Source organism: Hemibagrus wyckioides, linkage group LG13 (assembly GCF_019097595.1).
Source record: "Hemibagrus wyckioides isolate EC202008001 linkage group LG13, SWU_Hwy_1.0, whole genome shotgun sequence".
NCBI classification, from domain to species: Eukaryota; Metazoa; Chordata; class Actinopteri; order Siluriformes; family Bagridae; genus Hemibagrus; species Hemibagrus wyckioides.
This window is the reverse complement of record NC_080722.1, coordinates 14,113,729-14,130,338: the sequence shown is the minus strand read 5'-3', so window position 1 is coordinate 14,130,338 and position 16,610 is coordinate 14,113,729. Positions and strand designations below refer to the sequence as shown.

The 16,610-nt window shown below is 39.0% G+C and overlaps 1 protein-coding gene across 31 annotated transcripts in view; it reads left to right on the top strand.

The window, feature by feature from the left end:
- Positions 1–16,610, top strand: part of LOC131363711 (actin-binding LIM protein 1-like) — a 57,426-nt gene that overhangs the window by 31,200 nt on the left and 9,616 nt on the right. For 17 of the 31 annotated variants that reach the window (XM_058406501.1, XM_058406504.1, XM_058406503.1 and 14 more), the window contains 7 exons: positions 3,800–3,983; positions 5,318–5,427; positions 7,863–7,989; positions 10,141–10,234; positions 13,684–13,771; positions 15,100–15,158; positions 15,452–15,586. In XM_058406501.1, the coding sequence (XP_058262484.1) occupies positions 3,800–3,983; positions 5,318–5,427; positions 7,863–7,989; positions 10,141–10,234; positions 13,684–13,771; positions 15,100–15,158; positions 15,452–15,586 (797 nt within the window). Of the gene's footprint in view, positions 1–3,799; positions 3,984–5,317; positions 5,428–7,862; positions 7,990–10,140; positions 10,235–10,641; positions 10,798–13,683; positions 13,772–15,099; positions 15,159–15,451; positions 15,587–16,610 lie in introns of those variants that run through there. The other 14 variants (XM_058406526.1, XM_058406524.1, XM_058406517.1 and 11 more) reach the window with 2 other exon arrangements.

Here is a 16,610-nt window from a genome sequence, read left to right as displayed (position 1 = left end):
ACCTCAAGAACTAAAGACATAGAGGCTGGATTTTCTTTAATCAGAGCTGCAGAGAAGTGCAAGTTAAACATAACGAGGCATTTGCTGTATAAAATATTGAGTTATTTGGAGCAATGGCCTGTATACTTCAGGATGTAAGGGTATAATTAATTCCCTATGGCTTCTTTAATGCTACAGTACAGTTTATTTATTACTGGTCTGGAGTTTGTGAGGCTATGTTCTTTAACATGTATGCTGTATTGATTATATTTTGTTCATCCATTAAGTATTCTGTGCCTATGTGTTGTTGTAGGCAATTAGTTTGATTGGCAGAAAATTCAATAGTTTTCAGAAACTTTACATGTTAAATTTGAGATTTCAGAAGAATACATATTTCATACATGAAATTACAAACACATTTTTCAGATCCAGTTAGTTAACACTGTTTTGTGCTCTAATCCATACTTTTAGAGAAGAGTTACTAACTTATACCTTTTAGGGCAGAAATGGTCACAGCGGTGCTTCCTTCAGGGATGTATGGTTTCCACCTTTAGTCTGGGTTTCACTTGGGTTAATGGATAGAGTGTGTTTAAAACCTATTTAAGATGAAAGGAAATACTATTTTAAAACCTAATCTGCATTTGTAGCATATGTGTTACAAGAATTTCATGATGTTTCCCTGTACTGTCGGGATGATGAATGAATATGAACATATATATAATTATTCCAAATGAACAGATGATGTATTATAAACACACAGCCGTGCAGTCAGATATGAACTTTGTGGGAGTGAGCAAGAAAACAGATTCGAAGGTCACTGAATAAAGATCATATTTGTTAATGTGACTAAGAATGATGCATGTACAGTGATGAAATTATAGCATTCGTTCATTTTTTTCTTAGTAACTGCCTGGTCAGGATAGCAACGATTTAAATTAGGCCTATTATTTGTTTAGGCCTAAAGTTTGAGAAACAGAATTTATTCTAAATACTCTAATTAAAAAGAATCCACACCCACTTCTTGTTAAAACCTGATTGCTCAACCAGTTCAGCTTTACATGAAAACCAGACTGAATATTAATGAAATCTCACCACTACGAATATCGTAATGCCTATTTGGCAGACGTGTGTGAGTTTTACACATCCGTGCCATTAGGCTAACATCCTGGCAGCCATCAGTCAGGGGCAACCGTCAGGGCTAATGGAGTTGGACAGGCACATCACGCTGTTGCACAGCATTGTGGTGATGATTGTGGTTCTAGTTCCACACGGACAATGATGGAGCTCTAAAGCAAAATGACATGCCAAGAATGCTGTCATGCCAAAGGTTCTGATTTAGCCATCATTTTGTCATTGGTGGCCTACAAAGAATTACAAAGTGTAGTTAAGAGCTGTGGACGTGCACTCCTGTCAGGAAAGTGCCACCGCTAAAACAGCTCCAGTGTGATGCTCAACTGATGGGGCATTCATTCTCACAGCAAGCATTCGGACTAATTGTGCATATCCTACTGTGATCATTACAGCATGTGAGGAATAATTAGGACCAGAGCTTCATCCCTTTATTAGTTATCTCACGTGGTAGTGGCACATATAGTATATAGGGATGCAGTAGAGGCAGCGGTGTTGCATGTAACACAGTGACAAGCCTGTATCTGTATCTTTATCTGTTTAGTGCCCCAAATATGCAAAGCTGTATTTCTGTATTTGGATTTAAAACTGATGTAGGTGTGGCCTAAACCGAAAAATGGGGATCATTTTTATGAACCATATTACACCCCTGGAAAACACTGGAAGAAACTGTGAAATCTGTTCCTCAGTCCCAGCTAATGAATCTCACTGCGTCTATTTCCAAAAATATAAACAAACAAGTAGCCTAATTTAAACCACCGTGACCCTGACTAGGCAGTAACTAAGATGCATCATGCATCACTGCACATTAATGATTTTTTTGTCCTACAAGCTTCACATCTGATTTCTCACTCACACCCGCATGAATATAAAAACCTCCTGCTTACAAGATTTTTTTTTACCGCGTCTCACAGTATCCGAAGCTTAATACGCTTCTCAAACACATTCCATAACCATACCAATGTATTTATGTGTCTTATTAGAACACGTTATCTCTTCAGAGCAAATAATCTATTCATATTTGGTTACATCTCTTATGTAGTACAGAGCAGTGCAGCAGTACCGAAGACACAAAAGCATTCTGGGGAAATCCAGTGAAATATTAATGAAGAGATGCAGCGATGGAAACATTTCTAACTGCTCTATAGCTGCTCTGGATGTAATTCTCCAGTGCTAATGAATCATTCACTTTTGCCACACTGGACTTCATGGAATAAATCCATGCTATGGAAGTGGATTTGGATTTGTTTCAAGATGAAGGACGTTACTGAGCCTGAAGTGAGAATCACCATGCTGAACACAGGCATGCTGTTACACTTACGTCAGCCATCCACACACAGCACTTTCTGCCTCCACCTGTCTCTCAGTGATCACTGTTTCCTGCGTCATACATTAGACACTTCCCTGACTCTTGTAGAGAAACCGAAAGCTGTGTGTCTTGTTTTGTGCAATCTCTCCACGAATATAGGGAACGATATACAGGGTGACGGTGCTACATTATCTGGGGTGGGACTGTCAGTGATACATCTTTTGAATGTGTCTTTCACCTGGAAAGCTGTAAGTAAATCCTAGGCTCCCCAGTGAGATAGACTGCTATTCCCACTACATCCAAGTGTTCCCATTATAGGTTCCAGATTCACCACAACCCTGACAGTATATAGAGTCTAATGAAGACGAATGAAAAAACTAATGCAGATTAATGAAAGAAAGTCCACAGCTGTCCCTTAAATTCTTTTTAGAGTAAAGCTTTAAAGGTAAAGTACCTGTTTCCGAGTAAAATATACATACTAATGTTATGAAAGCGGTACCCATGAGATGTACTGTTTCAGTTAATTCCTTTGCATTATTATGTGATATTACAGTCTTACAGTCACCCTAATCCCTTTCACCTACCAAGTCAAAATTATATACATCTTTTCAGACCTAGGGAAAGTGTTTACCCCACATGGGACATTATTCAAAGTGTCAGATACGGCACCATAACATTTTGCCTCCCACACACATCTGCAGATGAATTTCCAACACGGAGACAGAGCCAGTCTGTTTATAAACATCTCCACTCTCTTAGTAGAGCAATACTCAGTGAAGGTCTAAAGATGGGTTAAGGGTTGCAGATTCAAAAAGTGATAGATGTGTATGAATATCAAACGGCATTGAATATGCTGGACAATATCCAATACTGGCTTTGCTTGCCAAAAAACTGTCATTCAGATCAGATGTTTCAGACTTGGCAAAAAGATCTACTAATGCAGTTTGCTCTACATGCACACACACACACACACACACACACACACACACACACACACCCACACACACACACGCACACACACGTACACACACACACACACTAAACTATACCAGTGGACTTTTAACGTTAATGGAGCGAAGCCAAGAATTATAATATCTTATAGAGACAATATCACATCTGTTCTACAGCTTACTTGATCCGATGTAATAAACAGTGTATTACAATGTTAAAGCTGCATCAAGTCATGAAGCATGAAAGCCAATATGTCCTTTACTTTTGTACCTCATTTTCAGCTCCTTCACTTTTCACTTCTTTACTTTTGCCTTGTGACATAAAGATTTTGAAATGTATTTCATTGAAATTTATTAATATATAAATGAGTAAATTTGCATTAGACATGGACAAAAATACTGCATGATTATCTGTATGTGTGTGTGTGACCAGTGTGTGGATGTGACCTGGCCCAAGGTGGTTTCTTTATGAAGAACGGCGAGTATCTGTGCACACTGGACTACCAAAGGCTGCATGGAACATGCTGCCATGGATGTGGGAACTTTGTTGAAGGGGAGGTAGTGACGGCCCTCGGGAAGACCTACCACCCCTCGTGCTTCGTTTGCACTATCTGCAAGTGAGTGACCACACGCCCAGGCATCACCTGCACATGCATGGATGCTTGCTAAGCCTGTCCAGTGATTCAGACTCATCATTTGTACAGATAATGTTACTTCTACTAATGCTATCAATTTATATACCGGCTGAAAAACTTCACATCCCAAACTACATAGCATCTCATGGTCAAATACACACAGTGATGTAGTACTGGACGACTGCAAAACATTTAGTTCATTATCATAATTCATTATCAACTAAACTAAACCGATTGGATTGACACCATGGTCATGTTAATAGCCATAATGAAACCTTACAAAATTCATACTTGGATTTATTGCTTAGTTAGGGATTAAATAGTTTTCCCAAAATGTGCAGGTCGTTCAGCATTACTCAGAACTAGCAACTTGATTTGCACATGAGACTCAGACTTAATTGGATGTTACAAAGGTCTAGCTATATAAAAATCCAGACCCAAAGGTCAAAAGATCATGCTTGACCTTTATATATATGTTATATATATTAATAAGACAATCTGAAGTTGTTGTATTTACTTTCTTTGTGGTGCTTCACATAGCTGCCAATTTGGTCTGGTGCAATGAGAGATCTGTTTTGTATGTAACAAAATAATAAAATATGTTTAGTTCCTAATTAATTATTTTTTTATTAAATAAGCTATGTTTGCTAATCAGTGCAGACTATAAAAACTTATGAAAGCTCTCCCTGTTTTGACTGACTGTTACAGCCCTGTGGCTAAACCATTACAAAAGATTAGCTACAAAATTTGTGCTAGTTCATTTTTAGATAACTAGAGTCGTTTTTTTCCAGACGTTTATCATCTTTGCTACAGTATATGTGAAATACTTTGCTGGGTCCACATCTGGATCAGTTGATGACCCTTTAAATAGACTGTAATGTAAATAACTGTTGACTTCAACACTGAATAGTTTTACTGACTGTACTCTAATTTACCAGAGGTAACCAGAGGTTCACCCACCAGACTTGGATTTGAGTCCCTTTGGGGACATTGAGTTTAACATGGATATAAATGTTAATGCTGTAATTTGCTACAACATGATTGCAGTGACAGACTGAATTATCTTCGAACACATTTAATGATCCCACACATTTTCTTGTTGGCACCGTATACCTGAGCACTAGCAGATGCTTCATAGATGTTGAGGGTCAAATAATTGGACGAACGTCTCTTCGCTTATTAGTCTACTTGCACAAAATGGCCATGACGTCACACTATGAGATCATGGGAAAGTGATCATGCTGAGATAATAGTGAGTTGTACTAAATTATACTGCATGTCTCTGTGTTTAACCTCGTGACGTTCTGTTTATGTAGACGGCCATTTCCTGCCGGAGACCGCGTCACCTTCAATGGAAAGGACTGTCTCTGCCAGCGCTGCATCCAGCCAATGTCTCCTCCTCCCAAAGACATCAGTGCTTCCACCAGTGAGTCACGGCTTGCTTTTGCACTCTGCTTATGTGCACTATAATATAAACCAGCGGTCTACCATGACATCTTCTTATCTTTTGCTTTTCTCTTCCTTCTCCTTCAGAACTCTCTCTCAGAAAGTTCTTTGAAATCTTTTCATTTTCTGCGGTTTCACATTCACTCTCTTTCACATAACTTATTAATTGAGAGTGCAGTCTAATCAGGTTTCAAGCCCCAATCAGATGTCATGCTATTTGAGCTGACTCAAATACCCAAAATATCCAGTTCTGTGATCTGAAGCAAATAAGAGCTTGTTCTCTCTCTTTTCCCCTCATTTCCTTCGTCTCAGATTCTTTCAGAGACAGTTTTGTAATTCAGTATGCATGGCCAACAGGGAGGGAAAGAGAAACACACAACTGACCAATAGGACTTCAGTCTTCTGCAAATCAGTTTCGTCTCTGTACTCTAACATTCTCCAGCCTTTTATCTTGTGCTATTTGTCTCAGTTGTGTTTTAAAGATTTAGTTGTTTCTTATTATTCAGGCATCCCAATTTTAATGAGATTTTGTGATAACAGTCATTCCTCTCTGTGTTGAACAGTTTTAGGACTTCAGCCATGTTATAAACTTTAGGTTCTAATAAGGAAATGGCATGACATTAGTACAAATGTGACTGTGATTGACTGAGTGCTTTTGCTCTGTTGTAGCTGGTGATTGTGGTAAGCGGGATGTGAACAAAAATATAATAATAATTTTTTTAAAAAAAGAAGTTGTTTTTCAGATTCAGGAAAAGGTTTCGAATGCAATAAATGCATTCTTCTTGTCTATTATGCCTTTTGTCAATATGCATGCTTTATGTCTATTTTGAACTTTTATTATTATGAAATAAGCCATGTTTGCTAATCAGACCAGATTATGAAAACATATTAAAACCGTCCTTTCTGACTGATTGTCTATAGCCCTGTGGCTAAGCCATTGCAAAGGATTAGCTACAAAGTTGAGCTAGTTCATTTTTAGAAAACTAGAAGTCACTGAACTTCAGCCAAGTTTACATAACACAGACTGGGGAAACCTAGCATAAGTTAGGAAACCTAGCGTAAGTGAAACTTACTGTTCATAAAACATTGTCCCCTCTTGCTCTCTCTCTCTCTCTCTCTCTCTCTCTCTCTCTCTCTCACACACACACACACACACACACACAACATACACACACTCAAACACAAGCATTACTACATTCCCTCCTTTTTTTGTTAGGTTGAATGAACCTTTGTGGCATGCATGACTGATCGTTTGTCTTTCACTTAGAGAACTGAATGGTCACTGATGACATTTTTGTTGGCCCACATAAGCACATGGAAGGCAGTGATTATACAGTTCATGGCTATTCATGGCTTGGTGGATTTTGCCAAATCTTGAGAGTCTATCCACTTCTAAAACACATCTGAGAGTTCTGAGAGTCTAAAGCCTTCAATCTGCTGACAGGATGAGACAACACAGATCTCCTTTTTTTAAACTGTTATATCTCTGCTCTCTGCTCATTGTCTTCTAATCTCCCTCTCTCTCTCGCTCTCTCTCTTTCTCTCTCTCTCTCGCTCTCTCTCTCTCTTTCTCTCTCTCTCTCTCTCTCTCTCTCTAATCTCTCACACTTCTGTACTGAGTAAAGGTTGGAAAGACTGTTTATTTGAACTCAGTTAAAGTCTAACGGCATGGTTCACCAGTTTTTACATTCAAGCAACAAGGCTTTTCTTGGTGTTTTTGGTAGCTATATTTTTGAACACTGGAGAAATATTGTATAAAAAAATTATATAAATGATATAAAATTATATAAAAAAAAATAAAATAAAATCAAAAATAAAGTAATTCTGGTTAATTGTGCTTTTTCTGTATTTTTTTTTTTACTATACACAATAAAGTTTTCAGTTCTGTTTCTGCATCAGTTCTTCCCATCTTTGAAAGACCGTACCCTATATAAAGCTTTATAGATTTATTCAAAATGACACAGATTTATTTCACAATTTGGGAATACTGTTTAACTAATGACTTGAAAAAAAATTAACATAAATACTGAACATGTATGTTTAAATCATTATTGACTGAAAAAATGTGTGTGTAGGAGAAAAAAATATGGTTTGACATAATCACACAAAATATTCTGATGCAGAAGACCAATTAGGGGAAAACATTCACAACTATAAATCTAGGCTATTTTTAGAGGCTATTTCTGGACACAACATTTACACATACTAGCCATGCACAGTTAGCTCACTATGTTCCATGTGGAGAAAGTAGTGCTGAGCCACAGACTGTCCTGTTTCTGTAATCTTGTCACTCCACCTAGTGGCTGGGTTGGATTTTTGTTTGAATTTTTGCGTGCACAGAAATGATGATGCTGTTTAGATGGTACTGATGTTTGTTTCCCTGTAATTGAAAGTGTGTGTGTGTGTGTTCTGCAGACTGTGCAGGTTGTGGCAGGGACATTAAAAATGGACAGGCTCTGCTAGCTTTGGACAGACAGTGGCATCTCGGTTGCTTCAAGTGCAAGGTCTGCGGCAAAGTGCTGAGTGGCGAGTACATCAGCAAGTGAGTAAATCTCATCAGCATGTCTCTCTCACTATCTGTTACTGTGGGCAATTTTTGTCTGTCCTTCAAACAGGATTCACTATGTTTTGATGGTGGTATTTTATGAACCTCATAATCTGAAACACCAGGAGCTATCAGGACTTTAAACAACAATATACTTTAAACAACTCTGATACTGACTGATACTCCGCCCCTTTCCAATTCATAGCAATTTCAATATATACATTAATATAGTGCCATGTGCAATATAACTGTGATGTGCAATATGGTCTTAGTTATCTAGCCGTTTTTTGTTCCTTTTGTATACATATTGTATATATAGTTTGTATTCATTTATATTTATTTCTCTTGTGTAATCTGAAGCAGTCTCTGGCAAATGAATTTCCTTATCTTATCTTATCTTATCTTATCTTATCTTATCTTATCTTATCTTATCTTATCTTATCTTATCTTATCTTATCTTCCTACTGCAGTTTTTTATACCAACTGGGGTTGTTACACTCTTGTCGATGACAGTATACTGACTTTCAGTGCTACTCTACACTTTGTCACTCCAGTGACACAATGACATGGTTTTATATTGATGTAATATTTCACATGTGAACCATATTTTAGTTCCATCATTAGTATATATATCCCATCAAGGCCTTGTTTATTTACTAGATTACATTAAATATGCTGTTTACTGCAAAAATACAAGACACATCATGTATGTCATCAAAATTGCCTTAGTAAACAACAGGATGTTAGTATTAGAGCAGAATAAAAATATTGGCAAACGCATGAAGCCTTGATATTAATTATGTATAAAAAAAAAATCTGTTCCAGCTTCAGTTTAACTCACGTTTGTATTCTCTAGAGCTTTCACCAGTAGACACTGTCACAACGCAGCTTTACAGAAATCTCCATGCAGATTTAGATCTATAATTAGCAAGCCAGTGGTGACAGTGGCAAAGAAAAAAAAAAACTCCTTGAGGAAGGGACCTTGAGATGAACCAGATTCAAAAGGGGCAGATAGAGGGATTACAGTATTATACTATACAGTTGTGGAAATGTAAAGGCTAACAGTCCTAAGTGTTTCGAAAGGATAAACAGAACGAGGGAACATTCAGACAGCAAAGAATTTCAGTCTTCCTTACCTAGACCTTTTAAATGCACAAACTAGCTTTTCTGCATCATATAACGACATGAAAAAGGCTATTCCAGTAATACTATCAACACATTTAGTTTCATTATAGCTGCCTGTGACCTTTGTGGAAGCATTTCTGTCCTGGAAATAAATAGAAGGATGTTAATAGGCATCCAGTGTATAAGATCCTTTGTATATTCCTCAGCTTAATTAAACTGGTGTCTCTCATCTGAATTTGTGCAAAAACATAAAGCTCTGTCATCAGCATAGCAGTGGAAGCTGGTACACAGTCCTAGTGTATGTAGGGGAAAAACAGTGGTGAGCCTTGTTTCGTAAAGAAGACACATGAGAAACATGATAACGGTTACTGAGATAAGACCTGAGTCAGGACAGAGCAGTTATCTTTAAATTCCCTAAAACAAAATGTTCTATTAACACAAGCAAGAAGAGACAACCGTGATCAGAGGCCATGTGTAGGTCATTTAATACTTTAACCCATGCAGTTTCAGTACTGTAATGAGACCTATAAGGTGTGGGTTTGATATTGGACTATAGTTTCTAATGCAGAGTCTGTGTCAGGTTTTTAATCAATTAATTTTAACCAGATTTGGGTGCGTACCTAATGGCAAGCTGATTTTGAGGATTGCATTCAGTTTGTTTTGCGGTGAATGTTTTTTAGTCACGTCAATGTTGTTTTAGTTCAAGAATCAGATTGTCTGATGTAATGATATGACTGAAATAATGTTCTGAATCCAACTTTAATAAAATTTGGTTAGCTTTTTTAAGGGTAGAATTTGCTAAGACCTTATAAATAGCTTGTTCTCCTGTCATCATTGCTATAACCCCTAGCATCTTGGTTTATTATTCAGTTCTACAGCTTAAAGCAATTTGTTTGAGTTATTCAGTAAATATGATAAAAACAGAAAGAAAGGGTATGGTGAAGTGACACTGACAATGAGGTGTAAAAGCTGAATTAAAGGTTTTTCCAAAAAAATAAACCTATCACTCATCCTGTTTTTTAGGGATGGTGCACCATACTGTGAGAGAGACTACCAGATCCACTTTGGGGTGCAGTGTGAAGCCTGTCATCAGTACATAACAGGGAGGGTTCTGGAGGTGAGTATCTGTCATCTGTTTTTCATCTCACATTTAACATGTGTGCTGTAAGGTGCCCAGATTATTCCTAGTATTATAGCTGTATTGTGTTTTGGAGGACTGAAAGTCTACTATACTGCTTTCACTCAACATCTGCAGCTAGATGGTCTGCCTGTTTACAAGCACTCAAACACACATTCACACACATGGTGTAATGTTATGACCATCATCCAGCACCCAGGTTGACATAACTAAACTACCATGTTTGAAGAGTTGTGCACTCTCACGATCTCAGCACCAGCCCTTAGGGAAAAAGAGTACAAAACCAGCAGTGAAACAGTTGGCCGGATGCCACAGTCCCACCCTAGCATTGTAGACAGAGCAGCCTCTGAGTCGGAGTCCATCCGATAGGCTGAGAGAGCAGCAGGAGGAAGAAGGAAGGGGAGGGGGAAATGGATGAAGAGTTTGGGAATTTTCAGGAATAGTCTCAGAGACAGATTGAGGGAAAGAGTGTACAATAAGTGTACTAGGAGATTATCTGCTAAATCGCAGGGCTGGGGGTCCACACGAGCCGCCTGCCCAAGGTAAGTCTGCCGTATGTTTTCAGACTCTATTAGCATGATTTTTTTGGACTTTCCATCAGGTAATAGGAGAGGAAGTTTAGTCTCTAGTTTGCATCATGTCATCTGTGTGCATTTCAATCATTCGTTCTTGGTAATGAAAATGTCTGAAGTTATTCAAATGCAGATTTTATGAACTGGAAACAATTCTGAACTCCTCTACAACTCTTTGACTTTTGAACTAAATATTATCAGGAAGCTATCCTGTGGCACACTTCATACACACATTGTTCTTTTCAAACCCAAACCCACCCAGACAGAGCAGTTGTAGTGTGAATTGTTGTAGTGCTATTCATAGAAATCTATGTATCCAGATATGGTGGTGAAAAACTCACTGGAATTTTATCAATGTGAGGCCACAGAGACTTTAACGCAGACTCTTCTATATATGTCCAAGTTGGATAGTGTAGAATTTCTTTGCGGAGAACAGATGGCCTCATTACGAGGGTCTATATCCATGAATGCATGGGATGCTGCGCTATTTTGACACGTTTGAATTGTTGACGCTGATGGTGTCTCACCCTTGTTAGCGTTTTGTCATTTAAGAGTGTCTTGTGAGAAACTTTTAACATTACACAGTGCTGACCCTCTAATATCACACACTCACACACACACACACACACACACATACACACACAAACACAAGGATCTGGTAATTGTCATTCCATTTACAGCATTTAGCAAGCTATTATACAGAGCGGCTTAGAGAACTGTTTAGTTGTTTTTCTTATGAAAACTATTTTAATGCTAGCTTAAATTGTCTATAAAAATAAAGCTTGGCATTGCCAGAAACATGAGTCAGTGCTGTTATATATATAACTACTGACAAAAGAAAAAACATACAGAAATCTTTTAAGTGTTTGTTTAGTATTAATTCAGTGGCGCATATCTGAGAAATGGGTCATCAGTCTGTGTTTGAAGACTCCACAGTACTTCCACAACCTGGACTGGAAAAAGTCCTTTGTGTCTTTAAGGTTGGAGAGTCACTCATGTCTCAGTATACAGTGTGGAACCTGAGTGTTGCTGTCAGGTAGGACGGGGGAGGCTTGTGTAAGCTAGCATCAGAGGTTTAAAGCTAATGCAGGCAGCTATAGGATGAAGAAGTGAACACTGACAGAAACAGGAGCCAGCCTGCAATAATAGTTTCCTCTCCATTTTCTCTGTGTGTTTATCTCTGCTGTGGCTGGAAGTGCTGAAAGTGCACAAGGGAGTACACTGAGGCAGCATCCATCCAGGTGGCGCCTCTTTCTGAGATTAGCACACAGCTCCACCTTTCCACAGAAGTTTTACGCAGCACTATAGGGCCTTCTGTCTATGCTCTTAGCATGACTACAGGCCTGTTTGTTCTGTTTCTAAGGGTCTTGTTGTTCTCTCTGGTGGTCATAATTTTCCCTTTCCCTTTTTCTTTACCCCTCGATGTTCCTCTCTTTGGCTTTTTCCTCTGCTTACACCCTTCCATCTGGAACTGGAGCCCCTTCTGTTTCCCCCTGACCTTGCCAGTAATGACTCTTTGTTTTCTCCACGGTCCTCACCAGGTCCACGTTCTTGTGTATGATGTAATAAGGGATGATGGATAGCCATCTTGCATGAGAGAAATTAGAAAGAATGTCCAGTGTCGCAGAGACATTTGTTTACGGCAAGAGTGTTACATGGGCCTGTTGCCATAGCAAGGCAGGCTGGGAGGAGGGACGGGGTCACATCTGTGTGAAATCACACATTTCTGCTGCATTGCCTCATAGTTCATTGGACAAGGGAGGAACATGGAACAGTGGCCAATGTTCTGCAGGTGATCCCCAGCGCCATCAAAATCAAAATGTGTGTGTGCACATGTAATGTGTGTGTGTGTGTGTGTGTGTGTATGGGCGTGCCCACATAGAGGAAACATTCCCTTCATACTGAAGTAACCTGCCATGTGGTATAACCCTGACATCATTTAGCAATGAAAGCACATTTAATTTGAAAGGAAGCTAAGAGCAATGGGAGAAAAGTATGGAGGGATAATAATAATTGTTTTAGAGAGGGAAAGTTAAAGGAATAGCTAAGAGAGAGAGAGAGAGAGAGAGAGAGAGAGAGATTGGAGACGTGAGAGCTCATCAGCATTCCTGAAGCTAATGTAAAACAGCAGGATGACGAGACAGCACTGCAGATGACTTACATCTGTGTTCTATGAGCACTACATTACACAACATGGACTCAAGAAAGACACAACACAGGAAGACAAAGTGAGATAAATAATAACTTATATCTCTGCTCAGGAAGAGTTTATCAGTAAATATGTCACCTTTTCTAGCTCCAGAGTTCCAGGCTCTTGCCCTAGAAGAAAACACATTTTTTTCGGTCTTTATTCATGTCATCTCTAGTGTATGTAATTAACACACATCTCCCCTTGTGCTACAAATGTTTACTCATTTGTAATGAAAGAGGAAGGGCAGTTGGTGAATTCTATCAATACATGTTAAAAAAATATATGACTCGATGTATAATACATTACAATATGAAAACTGCATAAAACAGACACTGTCTTAACAAAGCTGAGTTTTATCCAGCTACTGAATGAATAAAATAAAACGTAAGTAACTTCTTGTGTAACCACATGGTCTTGAACAGAGACCTATTCACAGAGAACACACAAACACACACACAAACACACACACAGTACTCAGTAGTAATTGGAGGTGATAGCAGCACATCTGCTTTTCCTCTTGTAGCCCTTTATATTATATATTACAGTAGACTGTATTAAAGATTAATCTCATTGTTCATGTATTCACTTTGAGCCCTGAGAGATTTGGTTTTGCACATTCAGTATTTAGATGAACCACACTGATCTTTGCCTCCTCTGTTCCGCAGGCAGGCGATAAACATTACCATCCCAGCTGTGCACGATGCAGCCGGTGCAACCAGATGTTCACAGAGGGGGAGGAGATGTACCTGCAAGGTGGGCAAAACAGCTGATAATGTAAAAGGACATGCCCCAGACTTCTAAACTGCTTAGATGCATTCAAAAAATTTTCCATCCATGCTTTTTTAATCTCACAGTGACTCTGGATTCATTTATAAAAAGTTGATGCAATGTTTGGGTGTCATATAGACACAACTGATAATAACTGGGAAGAGTGGGAAAAGAAAAGCTGAAAAATGACATAATATTCTTGGTTAATTTGTTATTTTTCCCTGCCTGTGGGTGTGTGGTGATGTAATGAAAATCAGATGTTAAGATGTCAGGGAAAAGTCATTACTGATTACAATAATAAAGGAAGGCAGGGATCCCGAAGCTGTTAAGGAGATACTACACAGTGAAAAATAGATTAAGAAACTTTTTTAAAGAAAAACAGTAGGCATCCAGGTTATTAGAGAATGTTCATGACTCTTTATTCATTACTTTCAAAAAACTTTACAAGTTCTATTCTTTGTTTGTTTGTTTTTTTATTAATATTTTATACACACGCTTTGACCACTTTTGTTATTAAGATAATTATTTTATGAAACCTAATGCACTAAATGCTGTGTAGCTGTGAATTTTATTTCTTCATTTTGTCCTAAGTTTCCTCCACTCATAGAGAACAGGGTATGTCCATTATGTCTGTAATCTCACTTGGTTGCTGCACCTACTTTCTGTATAGTATGATGCTCACACTGAACATCCTCTCAACATATTTAGTAGTAGTAGACATTGTAATGGTTTATAATCTCATTATCCAGTGTCACCCAAAGGAAGATTGCATCTGGTTTCTCTCACTTTTTTGTACTTATGTCATCTCAGCAGTTTTTTCCTTGCACTAATGCTTCTGGAATACTGGTTAGGGATATTAACCCAGATCTATAGAAATAGAAATAGCCTTTATTTGTCACGTATACATTACAGCAGAGTGAAATTCTTTCTTCACATATCCCATCCTTGGAGGTTGGGGTAGAGTCAGCTATGATACAGCACTCCTGGAGCAGAGAGGGTTAAGGGCCTTGTTCAAGGGCCCAACAGTGTCAACTTGGTGGTGCTGGGGCTTGAACCCCCAATCTTCGATTGAGCCGCCACCACCACCCTATCTATCTATCTATCTATCTATCTATCTATCTGTCTGTCTGTCCATCTTTCTGTCTGTTTACAAAGCACTATAGAAATTAAATTGAATTGAAAATGCAACTTTGACAGTTGTCTATAAGGGTAAAAACAAAGTTTTAAGACCAATACACACTCTCTCTCTCTCTCTCTCTCTCTCTCTCTCTCTCCCTCTCGCTCTCTCTCTGTCTCTTTTCCTCTCAAAACAGGCTCTACAGTGTGGCATCCAGACTGTAAGAGCAACATCAAAGTAGAAGAGAAGTACAGGGTGAGTGTTATCTCCATGATTCATCCACATCCCATCACACACCCGGTTGGTGTCCTCACTTTCTTTCATTGAGCTTTCTTTTTTACTTGCATCTTCAGTCCAGTGACAGGTGACACAGTGTAACACCTTTCCCCTTTTTACTACAAATTTCCCCCAAACTCTGTGTGGCATCGCTCTAATGATTGTTTGAGTGTGAGTTGATGGGTGTGCATCTCAGGACCAGGTGATATGTGTGTGTGTGTGTGTGTCAGTGTGTGTCAGCTTGTCCTTTCTGTTCTGGTTCTCCTCTGTAGGAAGCACGACAGCGACCTGGCAGAAAGCCCCGCCCTTTCGATATCTTTTTGCCCCAGTCTAAGTGTGAGTCTCAGTGTAAGACGAAGGGCCGGGGTGGCTCTGCTCGAGGCGTGCGTCCCCTGCGCAGGACGGAGGTTTGCAGTCTCCTGTCTCCCCCCTCTGTCCTGCACCACTTCCAGCTAAACTCACTGTCCTGCTTGACCTGCAAGCCAGACCATATTGTGTCTCTTTTAGGACAGTGAAGTTCACTGGCGTATTTGCAGAACAGAGGGGGCAACACTCCAGATACACACTGTGCCTCCTCCAGACAATGCAAGCATAGAGAGTTAGCTTGCTGTTTTGTGCTAAATTGCTTCATAACAACAGGAGCAAGAGATTTGGTGAATCCTCTCATTCACATCATGTAGTATATTACCAGCACATCTGTCTTTCTGAACAACTGGCATGAACGAGAAACTGAGCCGAGGAGAAAAAACATGTCTGTGATATTTGAAAGAAGGTGGATTGCAGTAGATCTGAGAGCGCATGGTGAATAAAGATGGTCAGGATGCATGCCGAGGAGCATATAATGACTGTATATCTGGTGGACAACATGGCTCTGCTAATTCTATTGTGATCTTATGTTGGCCAAAATTCACCAAACAAAAACCCACATTTAGAAATAGAGTCTGCGGGCTTCTGTCAAGCTCCTGAGAGGCAATGACTAAAATTGGAAGAAAAATGTGGTGAAAAAATGTAATCAAAGATGGCACAGAAAAGACAGGAAGGGGTGCAGTGTACCCTTCTGAAGCCTAAATATTATTTATTACTGACATCTCACTATTACACTGGGGATGTTAGGCTTTAGTTAGGCTTGTTAAATCATGGCTAATGTACATCTTGTTTACACTAGTCTGGACAAATTGAGATGGACTTATTTTATTTTGATAACGACTTGAGAAAAATAAGTCTAAACAAACGTCTTCTAGTAGCTTTATAACGGTGTTGGCTGATGACAGAGAAGGATTTTCCACATACAGAGACAGTGTCGTGTTATACAGTGATGATAGAGAAGCTCTGACTTTAAAGCTTAAAGCTGGAACATGAAACCCATGATGCAACACCAGTGTAACAAATCAATGTCACCCTTATCAGCAACGGCCTAATACATATGGCCCA